Below are 23,780 nucleotides of genomic sequence, written 5' to 3' on the forward strand. Positions count from 1 at the left end.
ACGGATTGACGCGAATTGATTCTGCGATAAATTGACATCACGACGAATTGACACGGCGACAAACTTCTATTGCGACGAGTTGAGCGCGACAAATTGACCGGCTACGGAGAATGACTCAAAAAATACACGTAATCGAACCAATTGAGAAATATGCCAAGTACAGTGCACAGTGCTTCGTAAGTGTAAATTGACTTTATTGGCAGATTGAAGTTGTTGTTGTCAATCAGATTCTGTTGCTCAATTTTATTTTCGTGTATTTTAGATTTATGATCATTAAAGTCTGAAAATAATATTTATTCATACTTTCAGATTCACAATTTTCGGTCTATAGTTATGAATCATCTGCCAGCCTTAATCAAGAAACAAATGACTCATTTTCCCAAGAAACATGTAATTCTCTCCAAGGTGCTGAACATTGTAGTTCAAAAAATGGGTCTGTTAAAAAACTGTAGAGCCTCAATATATATTCTTATATGTATTATTATTATTACTTTACTTTGTACATTGGCTCTCTCTTAACAAGCACGCTCTGGTCACGTGAAAGAATCTCAGTACACGAGATGATCACGTGACCGGATGCCCCTTCGGACTCTCCGAAGGGCCATGTGTGTGAGAACATCAGTTCAGCTCCGGCTCTCACACGAGATGCACTACGTCGTCTTTCTCTCTCTTAATATATGTACCACGTAAATAATATCTTCTATATAGCATCATAATTAAAGGTAATGTATCTACAAGTACGTCTCATTCATATGGAGTCAGATGCAATTGCGCTACCGTCACCACTTAGCATTAAATCCAGCATTGGTGACCACGGACGTTTCAACGCAAATAATGATGCCTTCGGAATATTCTTCAAAAGACGCCATTACGGTGAGAGCAGCAGCAAAGGATTTTTCTCCCAGCAACAGTGGACAACGTAGCATCCTCCCTTGTAAGGGTAAGTCCATAGTGAACCGCTTCTCGCTACTCGCTTCATCGCGGCTGAAAAAAGATCGTGAAAAGTCATTGGGGCGGCCATAGTGCGCCCGCCTACCTGCTTTTACCGGCTCAAACTGCTTTTACCCGCTTTAACCGGAATGAATTATTATTTCTTTTTCTCGCTTGACCGGCTCACCGCTTGCAGTTTAAAACGGATACTTTCCTCTAAAACTTGAGTAGTTCGTTTTATAGTGGAATAGTAAATCGACGGAGTTTTTGTAACGACAATTATCGTTATTACTAATTATTGATTAATTATGACATAATAAAAACGAAATAATTAAGTAATTAAGGAAAATTTAAAATTACACTAAATCCAATTGGAGTTTTTGTGACGATTAATTATTGTTAATACTAATCGTTAACTAGTTATGGCATAATATAAGCGAAATCGGTTATTAATTAAGGATCATTAATGGTCATACTGAATCCAACGGAGTTTTTATGACGAATAATTATTAATACTAATCGTTAACTTGATATAACATAATAAAAGCGATATCGTTGATTAATCATTAATTAAGGTTAATTAACGATTATACTGAATCCAACGGAGTTTTTGTGATGGGTAATTGTTGCTAATACTAATCGTTAATTAGTTATGACATAATAATAAGCAAAATAGTTAATTAATCGTTAATTAATTATCATTAATGATCATACTAAATCCAACGGTGTTTTCATGACGCCTAATTATTGTTAATACTAATCGTTAATTACTTATAGTTGACATAATAAAAACGATATCGTTAATTAATCAAAATACCGTTAGATTTCGTTTTATCGTTAATTAACGAATTAATTAACTAATTTTCGATTAGAAAAACTAAAATTAATCGTTGCAAAATTCCGTTTGATTTAGTTTTGGCGATAATAGTTAATTAACTATTATAATAATCATGATCGATAATTAGTTAATTAACTAATTAACGATAAACTAAATCAAACGGAATTTTGTAACAATTAATTTTCGGTTTTCTAATCGAAAATTTATAGTGGCACTAAAAGCGAAATCGCTGATTTATTATCAATTAATTAATTAACTATAATTAGCGATTATACTAAACCCATTGCAGCTTCAAGGCGAGTCCTATTCATTTCATGTACATTCGTCATTCTTTCATATTTAAATTTTATGATAAATATTTTTTGTTGTCAACAAAAACACACACAATAGATCCCCACGTGATAGCTCCATGATGCCAACTGCTCATGCAGGCAGACGCTCCCGCGAGCGGTGCACTATAACCACCACCGGCTAGAATCGCGCGGGATCATCTCGCCTTCCACAACTGCCGCGGTTTAAGCAATAAATCGAGAAGCGGGAAGCGGTGCACTATGGACGTACCCTAAGGTCACTTCCGCTTGACCTCTTGGTTCTCTTCTCTCTCAAGCAACAGGATGATGGCAGCACAAGTGGAGAATACCGTTCCCCAAGTTTCCAGTGTCGCTCTCCGCCTTCCCCCATTTTGGAAGACAAACGTTTTTCTCTGGGTGAAGCAATGCGAGCAAGCTTTCCTCCTCAGCCGCATTACAAGTGATGATACCAAATTCGCCGCTCTCGTCGCTAATATCGACTCAGAAACATTACATGCGGTTGCCGATATTGTCGTCAATCCTCCCGAGACCGGGAAATTCCAGGCTCTTTCGGACCGGCTGATACAGGAGTTTGCCGAAACTGAATCTGCCAAAATCAAGCAGTTGCTCACAGAAATTCAACTCGGAGATGATAAACCATCACAGCTGCAACGAAAAATGCGCCAACTCCAATGCGGATCTCGACTAACCGATGATTTCTTAAAGATATTGTGGCTGCAACGTCTTCCCACTCAAATCCAAACTGTCCTCTCAATATCGAGTGATGGACTGGATAAACTCGCGGAACTGGCTGACAAAATCGCTGAAATAAGCCAAAATACATCCGTTTGTGCTGTTTCTCCACCGCCGGATCAAAATGACTTGCGTGCACAAATCGCAATGCTCACCAAAAAACTGAATGAACTTTCCTCTCAACAACGTGGACGTTCACCACATCGCGGGCGAAACAACTTCTTCAAGAGGCATTCGAGTTCCAGAAACAGAAAAAACTCCGGAATGTGCTACTACCATCATCGCTTCGGTAAAAATGCTCGGCGCTGTACTACACCGTGCAACTTCAGCGCACCAAAAAACGAAGGAGCTCCGTCATAACTGGCATGGCGAACATGAGCTCAGAGACCAGCAGGTTGTTCATCCATGATCGTAAAACGGGAATAAAATATCTCGTTGACACGGGCAGTGAAATTAGTGTCGTTCCGCCGTCAGCGATTGCTTCCACCACTCCCTGCTCCACATTTCGTCTCTACGCAGCAAACCAGACGTCAATAACGGCCTACGGTACCAAAAATATTGTCCTAGATCTGGGTTTGCGACAAAATTTTCCATGGACATTCGTCGTCGCCAAGGTTTCGTGCCCTATCATCGGAGCAGATTTTCTGCGCAATTTCAATCTCATGGTAGATTTGAAAAAGCGTCGTCTCATTAGCTCTAGCACATCACTTCATTCCCTGGGATCAGTGCATCAAACGGCTCATGTCTCAATTTCCACAGTGGGCCCATCTCAGTACGAGAAAATTCTTTCTGAATTCCCAGACATCACAAATCCGTGCTTAATAGGCGAACCTGCATCGCACGACACAGTTCACCACATAGTGACTAAAGGCCCTCCAATATGTTCTCGACCGAGACGGCTTCACCCTCAACACTTTGAGAAGGTGAAAACGGAATTCGATTTTTTGTTACAACAAGGAATAATTCGTCCTTCAAAAAGTTCATGGTCTTCACCATTGCATATTGTTCCGAAGTCGGAAACATCTATACGACCAGTGGGAGATTATCGAAAATTAAATTCTGTCACAGAATTCGATTCCTATCCCATCCCATACCTAAGTGATTTCAGCAATGCACTTCATGGTAAGTCAATTTTTTCAAAATTAGATATTTTCAAAGCGTACCATCAGATCCCTATTTTTGAACCTGATATTCCTAAAACAGCGGTGACAACACCATGGGGTCTGTTCGAATATATAAGGCTTTATTTTGGCTTAGTAAATGCGCCTCAAACATTTATGCGTTTCATGCACGAGGTGTTAAGAGGTTTATCTTTCTGTTATGCATATTTAGATGATATCCTCGTATATTCATCATCTGTTGAAGAGCACGAAAATCACCTGAGGCTAATATTTGAGCGTTTACACAAGTATGGCTTGAAACTTAATATTTCTAAATGTGTATTAGGTGTAGATAATTTGGAATTTTTAGGTCATTGATGGCCGTATTCACCGACGGCTGTTAACATGCAAGCGCCTGCTAAAACGATGGTTATTTGGAAAACGGTATTCTTCGCGCTTCACAGACCGGTTAGCCGTCGGTTTTTTCGTGAAAATGTAGCCACTGCTATTTGGGCTGTTAAAAAATGACAGGCATGTTAACGCATGCGCGATTAGTGTGTTTTCGGACTTCACTTTTCTTTAATGTTTATTTCGTGGACTTCGATTTTTTTGGAGTATTTTTCGAAAATTCAAATTTTATTCGCGCTCTGAAGTTTCGTTTTTTCTTTCTTTCTCTTGGTAATTCAAAGTCCGTTTTGCGGACTAAAAAAATTTTTTTTCAATATTTTTGACAATTCTAATGCAGTCGAATCCCGTTTTAACGAATACCGTTATAGCGAAAATCTCGTTTTAATGAACACTTTTCTCATCCCCCAGCTAAGTTTACGTAGGAGCAATGCTAAAACCTGTAATAACTTCATAACGAAATTTCGTTATAACGAAGTGATTTCTCCGGTATCTTGGAGTTCGTTATAACGGAATTCGACTGTACAATTTCATACTTGAAATTTTTTTTTTGGTAATTTCTTTTGCGGAATTCAAATTCCTTTCTTTCGGCTTCTTTCTTGGGTACTTCATAGTTTCATGAACTCTGAAATGGATATCGCGCTTTTGGGCAAGTCAAAGTTAAATTTCACGGACGTTGAATTACCAAATATATATTTATACAGTTGGATCCGCCTATATAACATTTTTCATAAACCATAATGGGAAAACGCTTTAAACGGAAAATCTTATTGTTGAGAATGATTGGGACCGTGGCCCCCACACATAGGCGGAAATAGACTTGGAAGTCTGGGAGGGACACGATGATATCAATTCATATATACATTAGACCTTTGACGTTGGGGGGGGGGGAGAAGGAATGCCTCCCCGCCCATGTTTCCACAAGGGCGGGGCTGACAAGGCTCCTGTCCCGGGACAATTACTATAATTTTTTTCACGCTATAAATGCACTATAGAAGGGCCAGCCAGATCCCAGCCTAGGGGCCCTGCTGCAGGATGTGGGGACATGAAAATAATTAGTCTTAATAATCGAGAAAACGTTGTGGGGATGTTATAAGCGTATCGGCTGTATATGTAATATTAATAATAATGAAGACATTCAAATTTCATTTTCTGGACTTTGAATGTATTTTGTATATGTATATACATATATTAGAAACGAATTCTATTTCATTGTCTCTGCATTCAATTTTTTCTGTTCATTTGGTAATTTAAAAAAATATACTTTAAACCATCGATTCTCAACCCCCTTTTTTGACTCGCGGAGCCCTGTGGGAAAATTTAATTACTGATCAAAGTTACTTGATTTATTTTTACTATTTAAAAATATTTATAATCATTTTTTTAAATTTTACTGTTTATTATTATTTTCCTCGAGCCGCGGAGCACCGGTTGACAACCGCTGCTTTAAACTATTGAAAGAAAAATAATTTATCACTAATTTTTTTCCTGTATTTTTGATGATTCGAAGTTCATACACTGATTAAAATTTCTAGGTGTTTTTTTCAGAGCCACATTATAAATTTCATATGGCACATAACTTCTCATGTTTTTCAAATTTTTTGTTCTGTTGCTAATGTTATGATGGAGCAGTGTACTGTAGTTATACTGTGCAATTTCATTATGTATTTGAATATTACACAGCACAGTATATATTTTGCATAACTGCAAAATGTGGGTAACTATATAAATTATGTACTTCTGGATGCTCAATATGAGTGTGCATTCATATAGCATTTTTCGAGCATAACTCCTGATATAATTTTTTTTTTGTCAAACTCAGCTTCTCATTGCAAAGATAAATGGTGCTTCTTGATACAATCTGTTCGTAGTCCAATGTTATTAGCAATCTAATGCACAGATGAGAAAATATATTTCCATATTTTGTCATTTCCAAGATTTTTTCAGCACACAAATCTCATACGAGGCGGCATGTTTTCGAATACCTTGAACATAGAGACGTTTAAATTTTTCCTGCAAAATGGTGAACATATAAAACATGTTTTTGTAGTGTAAAGACACTGTACTCTGAAATAATATTTAAAAATCAATTGAAAAAAAAATTGACAATTTCGAAAAAAAAGTCAATCAAACTTTCAAAACTATAATTGCTATTTATTGTACTCATAAATGTATTGATAGAATAATTAAAATGCAGAAAAAAAATTTGCATGAGTCCGTCTTGCTGTATGATCATCTCAGACAAATTGTCGAATTATCTTTTGTGAAAAGAAGTGCAGAACCCCAAGAGTGTTGCCTGTAGACTGCTTGCTTAGGAGTTGAGAGGTTTACTTGATTTGATCAAATTCTGTAATAAAGTACAGTAGCCAGAAATTAATGTGTGTCAACTTTTGAAGTATCAACTATATTTCATACTACTTCAGAAATTTTACTTTACACATGAAACAATGACAGTGAAATAATAATGTAGATTACAATTTTTATAGCTTATTTAAAACTCAAAACCAATGAAAATAACTACAAATAAGAAATAATCTAATACTCATAAACTCTTAACCTATTTTTCTGTTTGCACAACACTTATTTACGTTAAACTCTTTCTAAACATATTTTTTTATTCCATATAATTTTATTAGAGATGTGAGGTGAGAATATATCTTTTAAATAATTTAAATTTTTTTACTAATTTCGTGTATATTGTGAAATATAAGTTGCCTGAAACATTACAACAAAACAATTTTTGGTATAATCACCCCCCTATTAATCCTGGTCATGATGAGAGGTTTTAAAAGTTTGGTCATAGAGATTTTAGAAACCTTTAGATTAAAACCTTATATAAACAATTATTTTAAAATTAGATAAATTTTCAGAAATAAGTTCACAACAAAATAAATTAAACCAAAGTTTATTGATAAAGGAAGCTATTCTTATATAGTAACCTTCATTCTAAGATACAGAACTGTTTTCTTCAATGCACATACACTTAAATATTCTGTATCACTCACTTTTCTTTAAAAGTTGTGCAATTCAGCCCCATGTAAAAATCATAAATTGAAACAAAAATCATTCACGAAAATTAAAGTATTTGTGTGCTCGACACCAGGTCATAAAATAAAGGGTGGGATTAATCAAATGATTTTATAATTGCTTTGAATTAACCATGCCATCAATAAGTTGCACAAATTTTTCTCGGAATGCAATTTTTTCTACATTTTTAATAGTAATTATACACTTGAAAATGATGTTTCACAATTTAATAGCATATTCTCTTCCCATCCCCATTGGCACTGTTTACAAACAATGCAGAGTATTGTTTACAAACTGGCATTTATTTGATGGCTCAATCGAATACACATACATAAACCTCTGCTTTTGAATAGGAAAGTATTTGTAATTTTATATGGAAAAAATAGAAATCCACTTTTTTTTCAGCATTTGTAATATTAAACTAGTACTATACTACTGTAATAGTGCACTAGTCGTCACATGGGAAAATGAGGTGGGGATGTTGACAGAGCTTCAGCTCTGGGATGGGCTGATCGTAATTTTTTGTTTTTACATTCCAAATTTACATCAAAGGGCCCACAAAAAATCCTGGCATGGGGGCCCGGCTTCAGGATGTGGGGGACCTTGGTTGAGGGATAATCAGAGACCACTCAGCAACATTATATATCACACTTTGGATACTTCAATTTGTTTATATAATAATTTTATAAAAGGAAATATAAATAACTGTTAAATAAAGCTTTACACATACATCAGATTCAGATCATAATCATAATCAGATTCCTCCATCTCCCAGAAATGCGATCGAGCATGTTTCTTGTGACGAGGTCGAAACGTACCAACGTCCTAAACATCTGTTTCTTGAAATTTCTCTAATTCGTTACTTTATTCAATAAAATAAAACTACCAATAACAAAAATAAATAACATCTTGCGGCGATAGCCAGCGCGATCGTCCTCCATCTTGTTTTCAAAAACACTCGCAGCAGCAGAGGAAAAAAGAATAAACACGTGATCGATATTGACGAATCAGCATCAAGATCATCATCATCACTTGTTAAACGCCGTGGCCTTGTCACAGCCGCTCACTGGTTAGCCGAGAATACCGATTTTTTCTAACATACGCGATAGCATTCATCCGCATGTTATTCGACCGGCCGTTTAACAGTCGCTCCGTGAATACGGCCATTAATCACTCCTCTTGGCATTAAACCATTACCTAGCAAAGTGCAAGTAATATTAGATTTCAAGAGACCTGACACAATTTCTCAGTTGAGAAAATTTCTTGGTCTCATAAATTTTTATAGAAGGTTCATAAAACACGCTGCTGAGTCGCAAATACTCTTACACGATTTTCTAAAGGGCTCACGCCGTAAAAAAGATAATCGTAAAATTGAATGGACCGATTCTGCACTCGCAGCATTCAATCAATGCAAAGAGCAACTAGCTAATGTCACTCTATTAGCTCATCCTTCCACATCTGCAAAACTTGCACTTCACGTTGATGCATCTGATTTTTCAATTGGTGGTGCATTACACCAGGTAGTGGACAATTCTTTGCAACCGCTAGGATTTTTCTCTCGCAGACTCACTCCAGCGGAAACACGCTATAGCGCATATGACAGAGAACTATTGGCTGCATATTCCTCTATCAAATATTTTCGACACATGCTCGAAGCACGTCAGTTCACTCTATTTACAGATCAAAAACCTTTGGTCTATGCTTTTCGGCAGAAGCATGACAAATGCTCGCCTCGCCAAACCAGACATTTGGATTTCATTTCCCAATTCACGAGTGATATTTGTCATATTCCTGGCTCAGAAAACATAGCAGCCGATATAATGTCCCGCATATGTGCTATTCCAATGCCAAGCCCAATTAATTACAATGAAATCGCTGAAGCTCAAGCAACAGATGATGAATTATTAAAATTGATGGGTGATTCAAATTTTGGCTTACAATTGAAAAAAATTAAACTTCCCGAATCTGACATAGATTTAATTTGTGATATCTCCACTGGAAGTGCGCGTCCTTACATTCCTGTGCAGTATAGGAAAACGGTGTTTGATCACGTTCATAACTTAGCGCACCCAGGCATCAGAAGAACGATCCACCAAATCCGTTCTCGCTTTGTTGGCCTGGTATCAATAAGGAAATAACAAAATGGGCAAAAACTTGCATGGCTTGTCAAAAAAGTAAAATTCACAGACATGTCAAATCTCCTTTGAAAGAATTTCCTATGCCATCTGCAAGATTTGACCACATTCATCTGGACATAGTGGGTCCATTAACTCCATCAAATGGTTATTCTTACTGTTTGACCATGATCGATCGTTTTTCCCGCTGGCCAGAAGCACAACCGATAAAAGACATCACAGCTCCAACTGTAGCGGAAGCCTTTTATAACTGTTGGGTATCCCGTTATGGTACTCCATCAGTTATAACAACTGATCAAGGTCGACAATTTGAGTCCCACCTTTTCCGATCTCTCCTACAACTTCTAGGCACCGAACGAGCTAGAACTACCGCTTTCCATCCTCAAGCGAATGGTTTGATTGAGGAATTTCATCGACCACTAAAAACGGCCATTAAATGCCATAACACCGAACGTTGGACCGAAGTATTACCAACTATACTTCTGGGCTACCGAGCCGCTCTAAAAGCCGACCTGCAGTGTACGCCAGCCGAACTCGTGTTTGGTGCACCCTTGCGTCTTCCCGGCCAATTTTTCGACTCAACGAATGTCAATATTGACCCTTGTGACTACGTAAATAAGTTACGGGGCCACATGCAGCAGCTCCGTCCAACGCCAACAAAACATCATGGAAAACGTGCTACATTTGTGTATCCAGAACTGATGAATGCTACTCGCGTATTACTACGTCGTGATAGTGTCCGTCGACCCCTCCAGAGACCATATGATGGTCCCTTTCCTGTCATTAACAAAAATGAAAAAGTGTTCAAACTTGACATCAATGGCAAAACAGTTTCGGTTTCCATCGACCGCTTAAAACCAGCATTCTCCCTCTCGGAAGATACAACGCCACTGGTGGCGAAAACGCAAACTAACGACTCTACGTCAGAGAACTCGACCACGAAATCGAAACCACCAGTGACCACACGATCTGGACGTCGAGTCCGGTTCACGGATTTTTATCGTGTCCAACATTGACAATGGGGAGGGGGTACTGTAGAGCCTCAATATATATTCTTATATGTAGTATTATTATTACTTTACTTTGTACATTGGCTCTCTCTTAACAAGCACGCTCTGGTCACGTGAAAGAATCTCAGTACATTCTGTACTGAAACACGAGATGATCACGTGACCGGATGCCCCTTCGGAGAGTCCGAAGGGCCATGTGTGTGAGAACATGAGTTCAGCTCCGGCTCTCACACGAGATGCACCACGTCGTCTTTCTCTCTCTTAATATATGTACCATGTAAATAATATCTTCTATATAGCATCATAATTAAAGATAATGTATCTACAAGTACGTCTCATTCATATGGAGTCAGATGCAATTGCGCTACCGTCACCACTTAGCATTAAATCCAGCAAAACCAAACATGCAGATTACCAAGCAACATGTACAAGAAACTCTTATTGATGAAGGTCTACGTGTAGTCAAAGAATTAGCTATTCAAATTAAAGATGACAATGATTCTCTACCCCATTTAAAACCTGAAGGAGAGAAGCATCATGATCGTCCTCCTAAAGAGGATACAGATTATATTTTGACTAATACAAATGTAGCTACTCATTGCAGTGAATCTAGTAACAACTTGGGTGTGCCGAGGCCAAATGGACATATTGTTTGCTCATCAAATGATAATATTGATAATGGCAACACTCATTGTGGAAATGGCATGATCTATCGCTTAAGATCAGCTCGCGTGAACAAAAAAAATGGCTTATTGAACAGCGATGTTGGTGGTGGTACATTTTCGGTAGTGCAAGATGACATAGCTAGCAAATGAATCTGAAAGCACTTTGAAAAAAACACTTTTTCTCGCATTCTCTCAAAAGAATATTAACCCTTGATTCATAAACATTAGTTTCTCAGACGAACATATTATATTGATGATTTTTGTTTTATAGAATACAAGGAGCAATAAAACACTTTAAATCTGAGAGGTTGTTTATTAATCATTAATTTTCTGAAATGAAAATGACACAATAGTTATCTGAACAATCGACACAATCGCAGTGATCCATACACATGAATTTTTTACATTGGGTACAACAGAACCTTGTCATTCGACGTTTTTTTATAATCGCAGAAGGCACAAATTTCATAGAAATACACAGGATTGTGTTTGATCAGCGGAAGAAGTTTCACCAAGAACTTCTGCAATTTTCCCCCGTTTCTGCATTGTGCACCCGTTCTTCAATCGCAACACTATTCATAAACATTCGTCTGTGGGACGGCCTAAAGGCGGATACACACTACACTGACGTGGCGTGTTACCACACGTTAATGCGCGTGATATAAAGTTCCACCAATGAGTCTTCTGTAGGTACGTTCACACTGTGCTGACGCAACGTGGGAATGTGTCGGATGATGAAATCCGACGTAACACGCCTTATTACGTGTCACAAAAAAATCAAATCGTTCAGATTTTCGTCAGCCGTGTGATGGCATGTGAAGACGCCATATTTGTTTTCCTCGTTTGATCATTTGCGTGTTTTGATCGATTTTGTTTTTTCTTCGCGTTTTGATTTATTTAATTTTTTTTTCGTGTTTTCATTTAATTTGCTTTTTGCTCGTATGTTGATGATGGAAGAGCAGCTGATCGAACACGTTCGGTCAAATTCTATGCTCTATGACCCTACCCACTGAGAATACAGAAATCAAAATGCGCGGAGGAAGGCTTGGGACGAGATCGGTGAAAAACATGAAGTTTCCGGTCAGTAAACAAATTATTTATTTAGTCTTTGAAATTGTAAAATTTAACAAGTGTATTTGAATATGAGATAAATAAACATATAGGCTACGTTACGGTAAATTTGATATATGCGGTTATTATACATAACTGATTATTATGTACTTACTAATCGTCTTGGTGAGTTTGATAAATTGTCCTAAATTTAGATCACTTTTACCGGCGATTATGCATAGTACCCAAGTATCATTGGTAAATTTAATAACTGATAAAAAATTGTAGCTTTTACTGGCGATTATGCATAATAACCATGCGATAAAACATGATAAAACGTACTATATGATATACATAATAATTCATACACGTATTGTATCAATATATCGGAATACGATAGTAAAATTTATTATCATTATATCGGGGCACGATCGTCAAATTTGTTATTATATCGGGGTCCGACTATATTCATCAGACATAACTCATTTGGAATTTTTTTTCATATTTATAAAATTTCCCAACTACACTAGGGAATTATTTTTTTCATATGCAAATTATCAAAAACAATACATTTTGCAGGGCCGTCATTTCAACTTTTTCCAGGGAGGGGCAAAATTTTTTCGGGGGGGGGGGAGCAAGGAACATGCACTCAATGTATTTATAATTATATATACATTTGTATATATATATATATATATACCATTTTTAGTGTATTTTCAAAAGCCGGGGGGGGGGGCAACGGCCCCCCTGACCCCCAAATGACGGGTCTGACATTGTGGACAGAGACGCTGACATGTAGAAAACATTGAGGAGAGATGAAAATCATTTTTATTCCTGTATGTATATACCCCATACGCGAAAGAGGCGAAATGCTGCATTGCATTGCACATTAATTAATTATTTGAGAGGGGGGTGGGAAAGGGAGGCTCAGCCTCCTCATGAAATTTATATTTGAGGAGGTCTCATAGCTACAGTCCCCAGTGTCTATGATTTTGAATTTTATTGGGGCTTGCATCTCGAAATTGACCTTCAACACGAGCGGTCGGTGATATCAAAAAGGTTGAGAAACGCTGCAATATACCGACCAATAAATATCATTAAATCGACCAAAACAAGGACGGAAATCAGTTTCCTCCCGTCCTCCCAAAGAAATTGACAAAATTCGTCTTTGAGTGTGTTTAAAATTTCTGTTTCCCCTTTTTTTAGAGTACAAAATGGCAGCCAAAGTACGATTCTCGGCGGAAGAGCACAGATTGTAGAATGCGGCCGACAGAATAGCTGAGATGGGCCACGCTTGGAAAGCACAAAAGCTTAGCGCAATAAAGTTGCACGTCATGTCAGAGACGTTGTGAATTCAGATTCGTGGGAATTCCACGTCATATAATTTGTATGTCACAGAATTTCCACGAATAAGATTTCACGAAGTCGGCATCGTAGTGTGTTTCGGTCTTAATGCATCATACCAGTGCGCACACCGCATAATGTCTGATATGATACCGCGCAATCTGACGTCACGTAGTTACACGTCACGTCATAGTAGTGTGTATTCGCCTTAAGGCCGGTATTACACTATAAAAGTTTGATAAAAGTCCTATTATAAAACTTGAAAAATGCAGCCAATAAGGTCAACGATTGCATTTTCTAGAATGTAACCAGTAACCTTATTGGTTAGATTTTTCAAGTTTTATAAAATGGATTTTATCAAACTTTTATAGTGTAATACCGGCCTAAGACGCCTTCATATACGAGCGGAACCGTCAGCCATTTTGGTCCTGCAGGGTTGCTGCACTTAATCGTCGCTTCGCAAATGACCGCCAAGGAGATTAAAAGAAAAGGATCGCGTCGGAGACTTGGCATAGCAACCTAACAAAATTCCCCGCGCTGAAAATGCGTATGAAAAATTAGATTTAAGGGAGAAATTTAAATTTCTGTGATCGAATTTTCTGTGCGAAATAGAATACATTGTTACTAATAATTTAATTCGTGCGTGATTACGATGTAAAATTCAATTACACTCTAATAATTTATAGCAATAATATTCATATTTACTTTTGAACCTAATTTTTTTTTTCTGTTTTAGCAAAAATGATACATACGGAAATATTTAAAGTGGAAAAAAACGGGGCGTGAAATTCCCCCCGATCCTTAATTTTAGGGTCGGCATCGAAAAAGAGTAACACATATTTATAGAAATGACAAGATTACGTAAAGGAAATTAGTGATTATTCCAAGGATCCCAAACCTCATAAAAACATTTTATGCAGAAGTTTCATTTATCTAGCCCCTAAAAAAAATATATAATAGTTTACCAGTAAATCTACAAAGAACTCAAAATGAGTATACTTTTAAAAAATCGTTGAAAAAGTTTGTGCTCTCAATATCTGATATAGAAAATTGCTACTGAACCAGGGAATTCATTCACTACCTTCTATGCATACGTACCAAGAAAACTTATGTATGATTTTTCTTTTCCCTCCCTTTCTTTCTTTGCATGCATGTGTGTGTGTATATATATAACTATATATGTGTGTATGTATACATATATGTACGTATATATGTGTGTATGTATACATATATGTACGTATATATGTGTGTATGTATACATATATGTACGTATATATGTGTGTATGTATACATATATGTACGTATATATGTGCGTGTAAAGATACTCGCCTAAAGTACCAAAGAATGTGCAGAAGTGTCGCGAGTTCGATATTCGGTTCGTCCTTGTCAGAAAACTTTCCTGACACAGGGGTACAACAGAGACGGTCATACGACCGCAGAAAAAATTGCTACCACAGGGAGTCCCCATCGAGGGGTTAGCGGACCAACTCTCGATGAGTATAAAAAATAAGCCTGCCGTTCGGAATCGGCAATAAATTGTAGGTCCCGGTCTAATTAGCCCTCGTGTGCAGAAAATGACCGTGGTGCGACAAAAATGATCAAATATATATGTGTGTGTGTGTGTGTATTCATGTACTGTACATGTACACTGGTGTAAGAAATTAAGAGAATTTGCAGACTTGGTCGATTATCTCTAGAACTACTGTACCGATTTTAATGAAATGTGATATGTACATACATTGATACAATACAAAACAAATAACCATTCAATAATTTTAATACACACGCATGATCGTGCGTAACACTCGTTGGAGTCGGAAGGTATGAAACAGCATTTGCAGAATAAACAAAAAAAATGGGTTAAACGATGGGTTAATAGGGGGTATGGTCCCCTCTTAGAGATATGCAGGTCTCGCAGCGTGATTTCATACTTGAAATAAGGCAGTTTATCATTTCCTGTGGCAATTGGTCCCACTCGTTCAGCAACGCTGTTTTCATTCCCTGGATGGTTCCCGGAGGGGCGGTTGCGAGTTGCAATTGCCCTCCCCAGAGCGTCCCAGCCATACTCTATAGGGTTAAGGTCTGGAGATCTGGCTAGCCAATCCATCCGGCGAATATCCTCACTCTCTAGAAAATCGTCGAGCAGAAGAGCTCTATGTGGCCTCTCGTTATCGTCCATTAAAATGAACTCAGGGCCAACTGCACCCCTGAAAAGGCGAACATAGGGCTCCAAGACCTCACACCAGTCACAGTGCCTCTTTCAAAGACATGGATAGGTGTACGGCCATCCAACATGATGCCTGCCCACACCATTAAACCTCCTCCGCCATAATGGTCGATTTCGCGGAGGGTAGGTAGCAGGTCCCTGAACGTATGGCGAGAATCGGTGCTTAGGCTGAACCGGGACTCAGTGAAGAGAACGGTCGCCCATTGATCCATACTCCAATCTCTATGCTTTCTGCACCGTGATAAACGGATTCTCCTGTCCGTAGAAGTGAGCGGGACGCAAACAGCAGGTCTTCTTGCAAACAATCCTCTCTCATGAAGTCTTTTGGAAACAGTCACCCTTGATACACGGGTTCCTGTGGCTGCATACAAGTCACGAGAGAGCTGAGAAGCTGTAGCACTCTTGTTACGCCTCGCTATAATCGACAAATGGCGATCTTCTCTGACCGTCTTGGACGACCTTGCCCAGGCTTTCTCTCGATGGATCCGGTATCCTGGAACTGTTTCCATAAGTTACACACGACGCTGGGCGTTAAATTGCACTCTCTACAAATCTGGACTTGAGATTGGCCTGCTTCTAGCCTCCCCACAATTCGCCACCTCATTCCATCATCTAAACGTTGGTGGTTACTCATTTTTACTGTTACAATTTGAAATTAACCGATTGCTGCAAAATAACACCAAGAAATTCGCCGAGGTGTGCTAGCGAACGAAATGCGTGTTGACTTACGCGCGCTTATAAAGCCTGTTTCTCTACTGGCTCCGCCTACACACACGTGTACGCTTACGTATTTGACGTACAAGATTTGCATTTTTGTCTAGAAGCAGTGGTTTTACATTCAGTTCAGTTCATGAAATTCGATAAAATATGCAAATTCTCTTAATTTATTTCACCAGTGTAAGATGAAATGTCACTATAATCAACAGTTTTGCATTTTTTGTTAGAAAGATTGGGGGATGGCTTATTAGAGTTATTCACATTGTAAGAAAGTTTACATAAGATAGGATAATGATCAGTAATATCAGTTAAAAAAAACAGATGAATGAATATTAGTTAGGCAGTTAGAGTTGCACAGAAAAATGTGATCGATACAAGTATTAGATGAAGGTCTTGTTATATGAGAGATTAAGAAATCATGGATTTTTACCTCTAGAGTGCCAATATATTCGGAATTAGTATTATGTGTTGGCGCTAATAGGTCAATATTAATATCTCCAATGAATAAGATATCTTTATATCTAAATTTATGTAAAAATTGATTTAATTCAGTGACAAAATAGTGGACTGTGAATGAATGAGATCTATAGAGACAAATTATATTTAAATTTAATGAAAGATGTAAAACAATTACCTCGCCTGACAGGAAGGATCCATAATTTAGTCTTGTAAATGAATGTGATTTATGAGTATATACCACACCACCACCAGAGTTATATTCTCTACAACATGCAAATAAAATAAAATCCATCTAGATTATACACTATCTACCAATAAGTATTTGGACACCTGTGATAGAAAAGAAAAACTAACTTTATTCAAAATCAATAGTTTGTAGAGCCTCCACGAGAGGCAATTACAGCGTGAACCCTCCGGGGCATACTTTCCACAAGTCCTTGTGTGGGTGTATTGACAGTTCCGCACGGTGCATTTCCGCGCATGGGGAATTTGGGGACGGTTCCGCACAGCCCATTCCCGCACTCGCGAAAACAAAGGTCCTTCTTGTCTTTTTTTTTTTCTGTTTTTATTCCTGTCTCTTCCCTACCATAAATGGCCTGAAGTTATAAGGGGGTTGTATCCTCATGAAATTGTGCCACTGAAATAATCTGAAGAACTCCAAATCACAACGTTTCCTTCTGAGGCGTGCACAGTAGGCGCAGTAAAATATCTTACCTTTTTTCCTACGCAATGTACTACATGAAATTGATTCTTCAATAAATTCTTCAGTAGGCAAAAGGGTGTAGGTGAATAATCGCCCGCCCCCCTGTTCACTATATAATCCCCCCTTTCCCGTTCGAAGAGCCTTTATTCGCTTACCGCAATATCCATAGCATGTTTTCAAATTTGACACATGGACACATTTCTCTTCAAATCGAGATGAGTTCTATTTGAACCTCTGAAACTGAAAATTTCACTGATATTTTAGGGGTTTTGATTTGTTTGCAAAATTTTTACAACAGACTCCGGCGGTACGCTAGTCCAGCCGGTCCAGTAACCCGGCGTTTTTAGGAGTGGTTTCTTCGTGCACAGATGAGGAAATCATGTCACTGCATGTCTTTGCAAAGAATTTTATATTATTTAAAAATGGATTTTTTTTCAATTAACTTTCGGTATTCGGGCGATTTCGGTAATCCTGCACACTCCGGATTGATATGTGTCGGATTAGCAAGAGTATTGTATTTTGTCCACAACTGTATTTCAATCCACAATATACAGTCAATACAGGAAATATCTGCAAAAGTTTGAAATACATCCATTAACGAAACTTGAAAGGTTCGATAGTCGAAGACTTGATGCCGCGAGCACAAAGGATCGAGAACTCTTGAGCACCATGACGCTCGCGTGCAAAAGATTGTAGATAGCTTCAGTACAGACAGTGTCGCACGCTTGTGACCATCACGTTTGTTGTAGATTTATAGTATTTGCTAGTGACAAATCCCGAAATGGTCTTCAAAGCTTCAAGAACTTTTTCGCAGATGGGACTTTTAAAAGTTGTAGTAAGCAGTTTTATCAGTTGTATACGATTCATGCAGTCATAAGTAGGAATGATGAAGAAGTCACAATAGTTCCTATAGTTTTTGCTTTGCTTGAAAAAAAAAAAAAAACCCGGAGGATTCTTATGCAAAGCTATTTACTGTTTTAAAAGAAGCCAGATGAAATCCTCAGTCAGTGACTGTAGATTTTGAAATTGCATCAATAAAGGCTCTAGAAAGACTCTTCCCACTAACCAAAATTTTCGGATGCAATTTACATTTCAACCAATGTCTATGGCGGCATGTACAGTCCTTAGGGCTGGTAAATTATTACAAGAGCAATCATGAAGTAAGATCACATGTGCGTATGTGTGCAGCATTAAAACATCTACCATTGGAAGATGTAGATAACGGGTGTCTATCCATCCAGGATAACTCTCCTACAAACCCGAAATTGCAAGAATTTTATGATTACTTTGTAAAAGAGTGGTTCGAAAATTTGGAGTTGAAAACAATATTTGCAATTGTAATAAAAGAAAACACAGAACAAACAAGCCTTAGAAGGATGGCATAAGAGATTCAATTCCATTATGGGTAAACAAAATCCAAAGATCAAAATGATGATTCTGGGTATGAAAGAGGAATCTAAATACAGTGACTTCTACATGAGTCGAGCAAAAGTGAATTTAGAGGGCAAAAAAGATGCGCAAGGTACGCTAAACTGGACAGACGTATTTCACACATTCTGCTTAATTATGCAAGCACGAAAGATATCAAAAAGTGTTTGGAGTCTCTAGCTTATATTGCAAAATTGGAGTAAACTTTTGCAGCAGAAGTTTAGTATGTGTTTTAACATGTATAACCGGGAAATAAAAAAAATATTCAAAGAAAAAATGATCGCAATACTTCATAGCTAATTAGATTTTATTAACCATGTTTCTCTTTTTCAACCGAAATATTCTTCATGCTTTTTCATTATAGCACAGAATTATTTTTGAATTAATAAATGAAATTTTTTGTGTATATAAATTTTTTTTCTTAATTATAAAATATAAAATAATTATAAAAATAAAAATTATTTTTATTTCTACAATAAAAAAACAATATATATATATATTGTGTTTTTTTCCCTCTTTCTTTCGTAATAAACTATATTTCGTACATAAAAAAAATATTTTGCAGGCAAATTCACGCGCGCGCGCGTGGTTATTATTTAATAATTATTTCTGATTTGGAGCTCCGCTTTTTTTTTCCTGCATCATGCAAATGTGCTTTTGAAAAATTTTAAAACAAGGTTTTTTCACACAAGAAAGTAAAAATTTTGCATTTCACACTATTTCCAATTATAATATTTATGTTGAGGATTCAAATTCATTTTACACGCTAAATCAATAAGTGTGATAAATTTTAGGACGTACACCTCCGAACGATTTTTTCCGGAGGAAATGGGCGGAGGGACAAAACTTCATTTGAAGAAAGAAAAGGGTTCAAATATTTTGTAAACAGTGATTATTCTTTATCAGCATAAATATTCAGATTTCAAATCGGTAAATTATTGATTTATTTTATGAGTTAATTAATCCTGATGTCCTAAAATGTGTATTCAACGTGACTGATGTCCAGTTAGACGACAAGCTATTTTAGGAAGATTTGTTTTTCATGTGGCCTATCTCTCTCTCTCTCCTGCCAACGACTGAGGAATCGTGTGGGCTGGATCAAAGAAAGCATAATAATTAACACACACGTGTACAACGTATTATATCTAATATTCATACACAGGTTAAGGTAAAAGTGAAAAATTCGGTAATTATATAAACATACAAAGGCCACGACAGGCAAATTGCCCGAAGAGATGGCTGAAAACATTATGCCCATAAAATATATGGATGTCAAATATAACTAAAATACCCAATATAAAAGCATATGTCACCAAAAAAAATTAATAATACTGTATATAATATACTGCCCACATAAAAAGATTATGGTTGTCTTATTTAAGTATGAATAGCTTCTCGATCTATCCCACTATGTCTATCGTATTTCCTTTGTGTTAGAATTCACAACCCCGGAGGTAAGCTATTCCATTGACAACCCTACTAGAGAAAAACTCCCTGTGTCACCACTCAATCTGGAATTTTTCCTTAATAAACGATATTGCGTCCCCTTGTCGAAGCAGTTGATTGACGGTGTATTAATAACTCAAAATCCATCCTATCCATCCCAATGAAAATTTTATATAAACACTTTGATTATATACTCCCATCACAACTGCGTTTCTCCAACGTAAACATATTCAAGAAATTAAGTCTTTTTTTCATAGCTCAAGCCTTGTGTGCCAACAAGAGCACGCACAGTACTTCTCTGCACTCCATCAACCAAGTCCGTCTCTCTGTAGGTATAGTGTCCAAAACCTTACGGCATACTCCAGTGCAGGACGAAATAAGACTAAGAAAAGCGGAAGAATGACTCTAGGAGAACGCGAAGAGACCTTTTTGTAAATGCAAATTCTGATTCATTATGCTTAACCATTTTGGTTAGTTTAATAGATTCTGTTCATATAACAAGACTTCATCACATTTATCGGTGATTATGTATATTCCACAGTTCGTAAGGTCGTATTGGTAAATACAATAAATCGTCAACGAATTAATTGAATTTATCAAAAATTATGCATTCGATCGGTAATGCTGGTTTTATTTGTACATAATTATGTGTGTGAAGAAAATCTGTCGGCACTTATTTTAATTTAATTTTTATGGAAAAACACGTGTCGTGGACATATAGCAAACTAATAAACAGGTTGAATAAAAAAAAAAGAAGTGATGATTTTTTTTACATTTATCAAATATACAGACTTCAATCAGGAATTATGGATAATCGCCGGTAAAATGATACACACATTAAAATTCATTCAATTTACTGAGGCGATCATTGATTATGCATAATCACAACTTTAGCAACTTCCCGTAACATTTATGGGTAGAAAATAGTTTGGAGTGAAATATTCCAAAAAAATTCGACAAAATCGAGTGATAAAAAAAAATAGTTGAAGTAAATTACACCAATGTAATGTGGATACAGGCCCTATACAACTCTTGTCCACTTCAGGAAAGCAATAAAAGAAAGTAGGGGTTAGAAAGAAAAAAAAGAAGATACTTGGGAAGGGGATTGATTGTGCGGAAATGTGTATAAAATCTCCCCTATGCGGAAATGCACCGTGCGGATCTGCCGCCAGACCCTTGTGTGACGGCTAGTGGTATTTTCTTCCACTCGGCTTGGAGAAGACATGTCAGTTCCTTCACAGATTTTGGACGGGTAGGGCACCCCTTAATTCGGCGATCCAACTCGTCCCAGAGGATCTCGATAGGGTTCAGGTCTGGGCTCTGGGCAGGCCAGTCCATTCGATGAACCCCCATACCAAGCCTTGGTTAACCTCGCAGTATGACAGCTGGCATTGTCGTCCTGGAAGTAACAGGGGTCCACCCCGTAAAACTGCCACAACGTAGGAAGCACATTGTCATCCAAAATAGTGCAGTAGGCATCGGCGTTGAGCTTACCATGAATGGGGACCAAGGGTCCCAGTCCATACCAGGAGAAAACACCCACAAACCATAATTTCACCTCCGCCGAACTTGACTGTTGGCACAATGCATTCTGGCAGGAGACGTTCTCCAGGCAGACGCCAGACCCAGACCCTGCCATCCGAACGGTAGAGGGTGAACCTTGATTCGTCGCTCCAAAGAACCCGTTTCCACTGATCTACGGTCCAATTTCGATGTGCTTTGCACCACATTAACCGAGCAACGCGGTTGGACTTTGTGATCAAAGGCTTATGGGCAGCAGCACGACCATGAAAACCAATCAGATGTGCTTCCTTACGGATGGTATTCATTGAAACAATACTCCCGGATGCCTGTTGAAACTCCTCGCGGATGAGGGCCATCGGTTAGGTGCGGTTCTTCCGAATTTCTCTGGACAGCACCCGTCGGTCTCTATCTCCCAGTTTCGTTGGTCTGCAGACTCGGGGCAAATTCCGACAATCACATTGGGTGCTTCAGCTCGCTAGATATGTCCCTTAAGGATCGGTCGTTTTTGTGATACCTGATAATTATACCTTTCTCGAAATCAGAGAGCTCCGAACTGCGCGGCATCTTGCATGCGACTAATGCCGATGTTGTTTCCTACACGATATATACCGGCGGAGGGCGTGACGTATCTCAGGACCGCAGATATCGTCATTTGCATAGGTGTCCAAATACTTATTCGTAGATAATGTATATATAAACCTCTTCACTGAAAATCCAAACCTCGGACAGCACAAGTACATCTATAGATGTTAAATTTTCGTGTAAATATGTCATTAATAAATCAAAATTTTTTCTGATACTTCTGATATTAAAATGTACAACATTAATATCAGTGGTGGATTGAGAATCGTTGTTCTGAGAATGGTTTAAGAAGGTACCGAACTCCTCCAAGGTACTAAGATAGTTGAAGTTTGTTTTAATCTCGAATGAGATAATAAAAAAATGTAATACAGAATAAGTACCCCGGACGGAAGCCCAGCAGTAGACAATGGATGCTCAATAGCACTACAAATCTGATAATGAATTACAATTAAAAGTATGGATACAGGTTTTCTGTTTATTTCAATTTCGCGATTTAGGAAAAAATTTTAGCTATCAAGTAGGCCTATTAAGTCATTACCATTTATAGTACTATGAGTAGTTTGATAGTTCATTCTCGAACAACAACAATAACCATTCTTGCATTCAGCAGGAAAGGATAAAGAATATGATCCACAAATATGAAATGGTAAAAAATTGTAACATGACTGAAATTGTACATTGTATAACTTGTAGCATAACATATCAGTCACACTTTTGAAAATAGAGTGTTGGATTTGAAACGAAAAAATAATTAAACCTAAACGTGGAAAAAAAGAATAAATCACAATTACTCTGACGAGAAAATCTAACCATGAAATAGCTACAGGTATTGAATATGTACACCAAAATAAATAAATGATAAAGCTAGTAGTTGTATAACAGTACAATAATTCGGATATTGATAAGTAGTTAATGATGTAAAATAGATTTTGCATTTGTATGCAAATTGGGATAAACCATCAAATTCAAATTATCAAAAACCATTAAGCCATCAATACTTGTAAATTTGAAAGTAATGAGATATTTCATATTCAGGTAAACGATATATTTAAGCTTAACATAGAATGGGACATATTTATCAACATCAAGTGAAAATGAAATAAAATATAAGTGAAATTTTAATATGCATAAACAATAGTATAACAAA

General features: G+C 37.4%; 1 protein-coding gene across 1 annotated transcript; it reads left to right on the forward strand.

Annotated features, from left to right (window-relative positions):
* The first annotated feature begins 2,385 nt into the window (after nt 1-2,385).
* On the forward strand, nt 2,386-3,171 carry LOC149080472 (uncharacterized). The gene has a single exon (XM_089238755.1). It carries the CDS (start codon nt 2,386-2,388, stop codon nt 3,169-3,171), a length of 786 nt encoding a protein of 261 aa, XP_089094881.1.
* The last annotated feature ends 20,609 nt before the right edge of the window (nt 3,172-23,780 follow it).

Source organism: Pholcus phalangioides, unplaced genomic scaffold (genome assembly GCF_987345545.1).
Source record: "Pholcus phalangioides strain wild (caught in Gottingen) unplaced genomic scaffold, Ppha-v1.0 ptg000011l_1, whole genome shotgun sequence".
Taxonomy (NCBI): Eukaryota; Metazoa; Arthropoda; class Arachnida; order Araneae; family Pholcidae; genus Pholcus; species Pholcus phalangioides.

What these genes read in the sequence shown, in the direction of transcription:
- LOC149080472 (XM_089238755.1), top strand. Translation starts at nt 2,386, where the DNA reads ATGGCAGCACAAGTGGAGAATACCGTTCCCCAAGTTTCCAGTGTCGCT.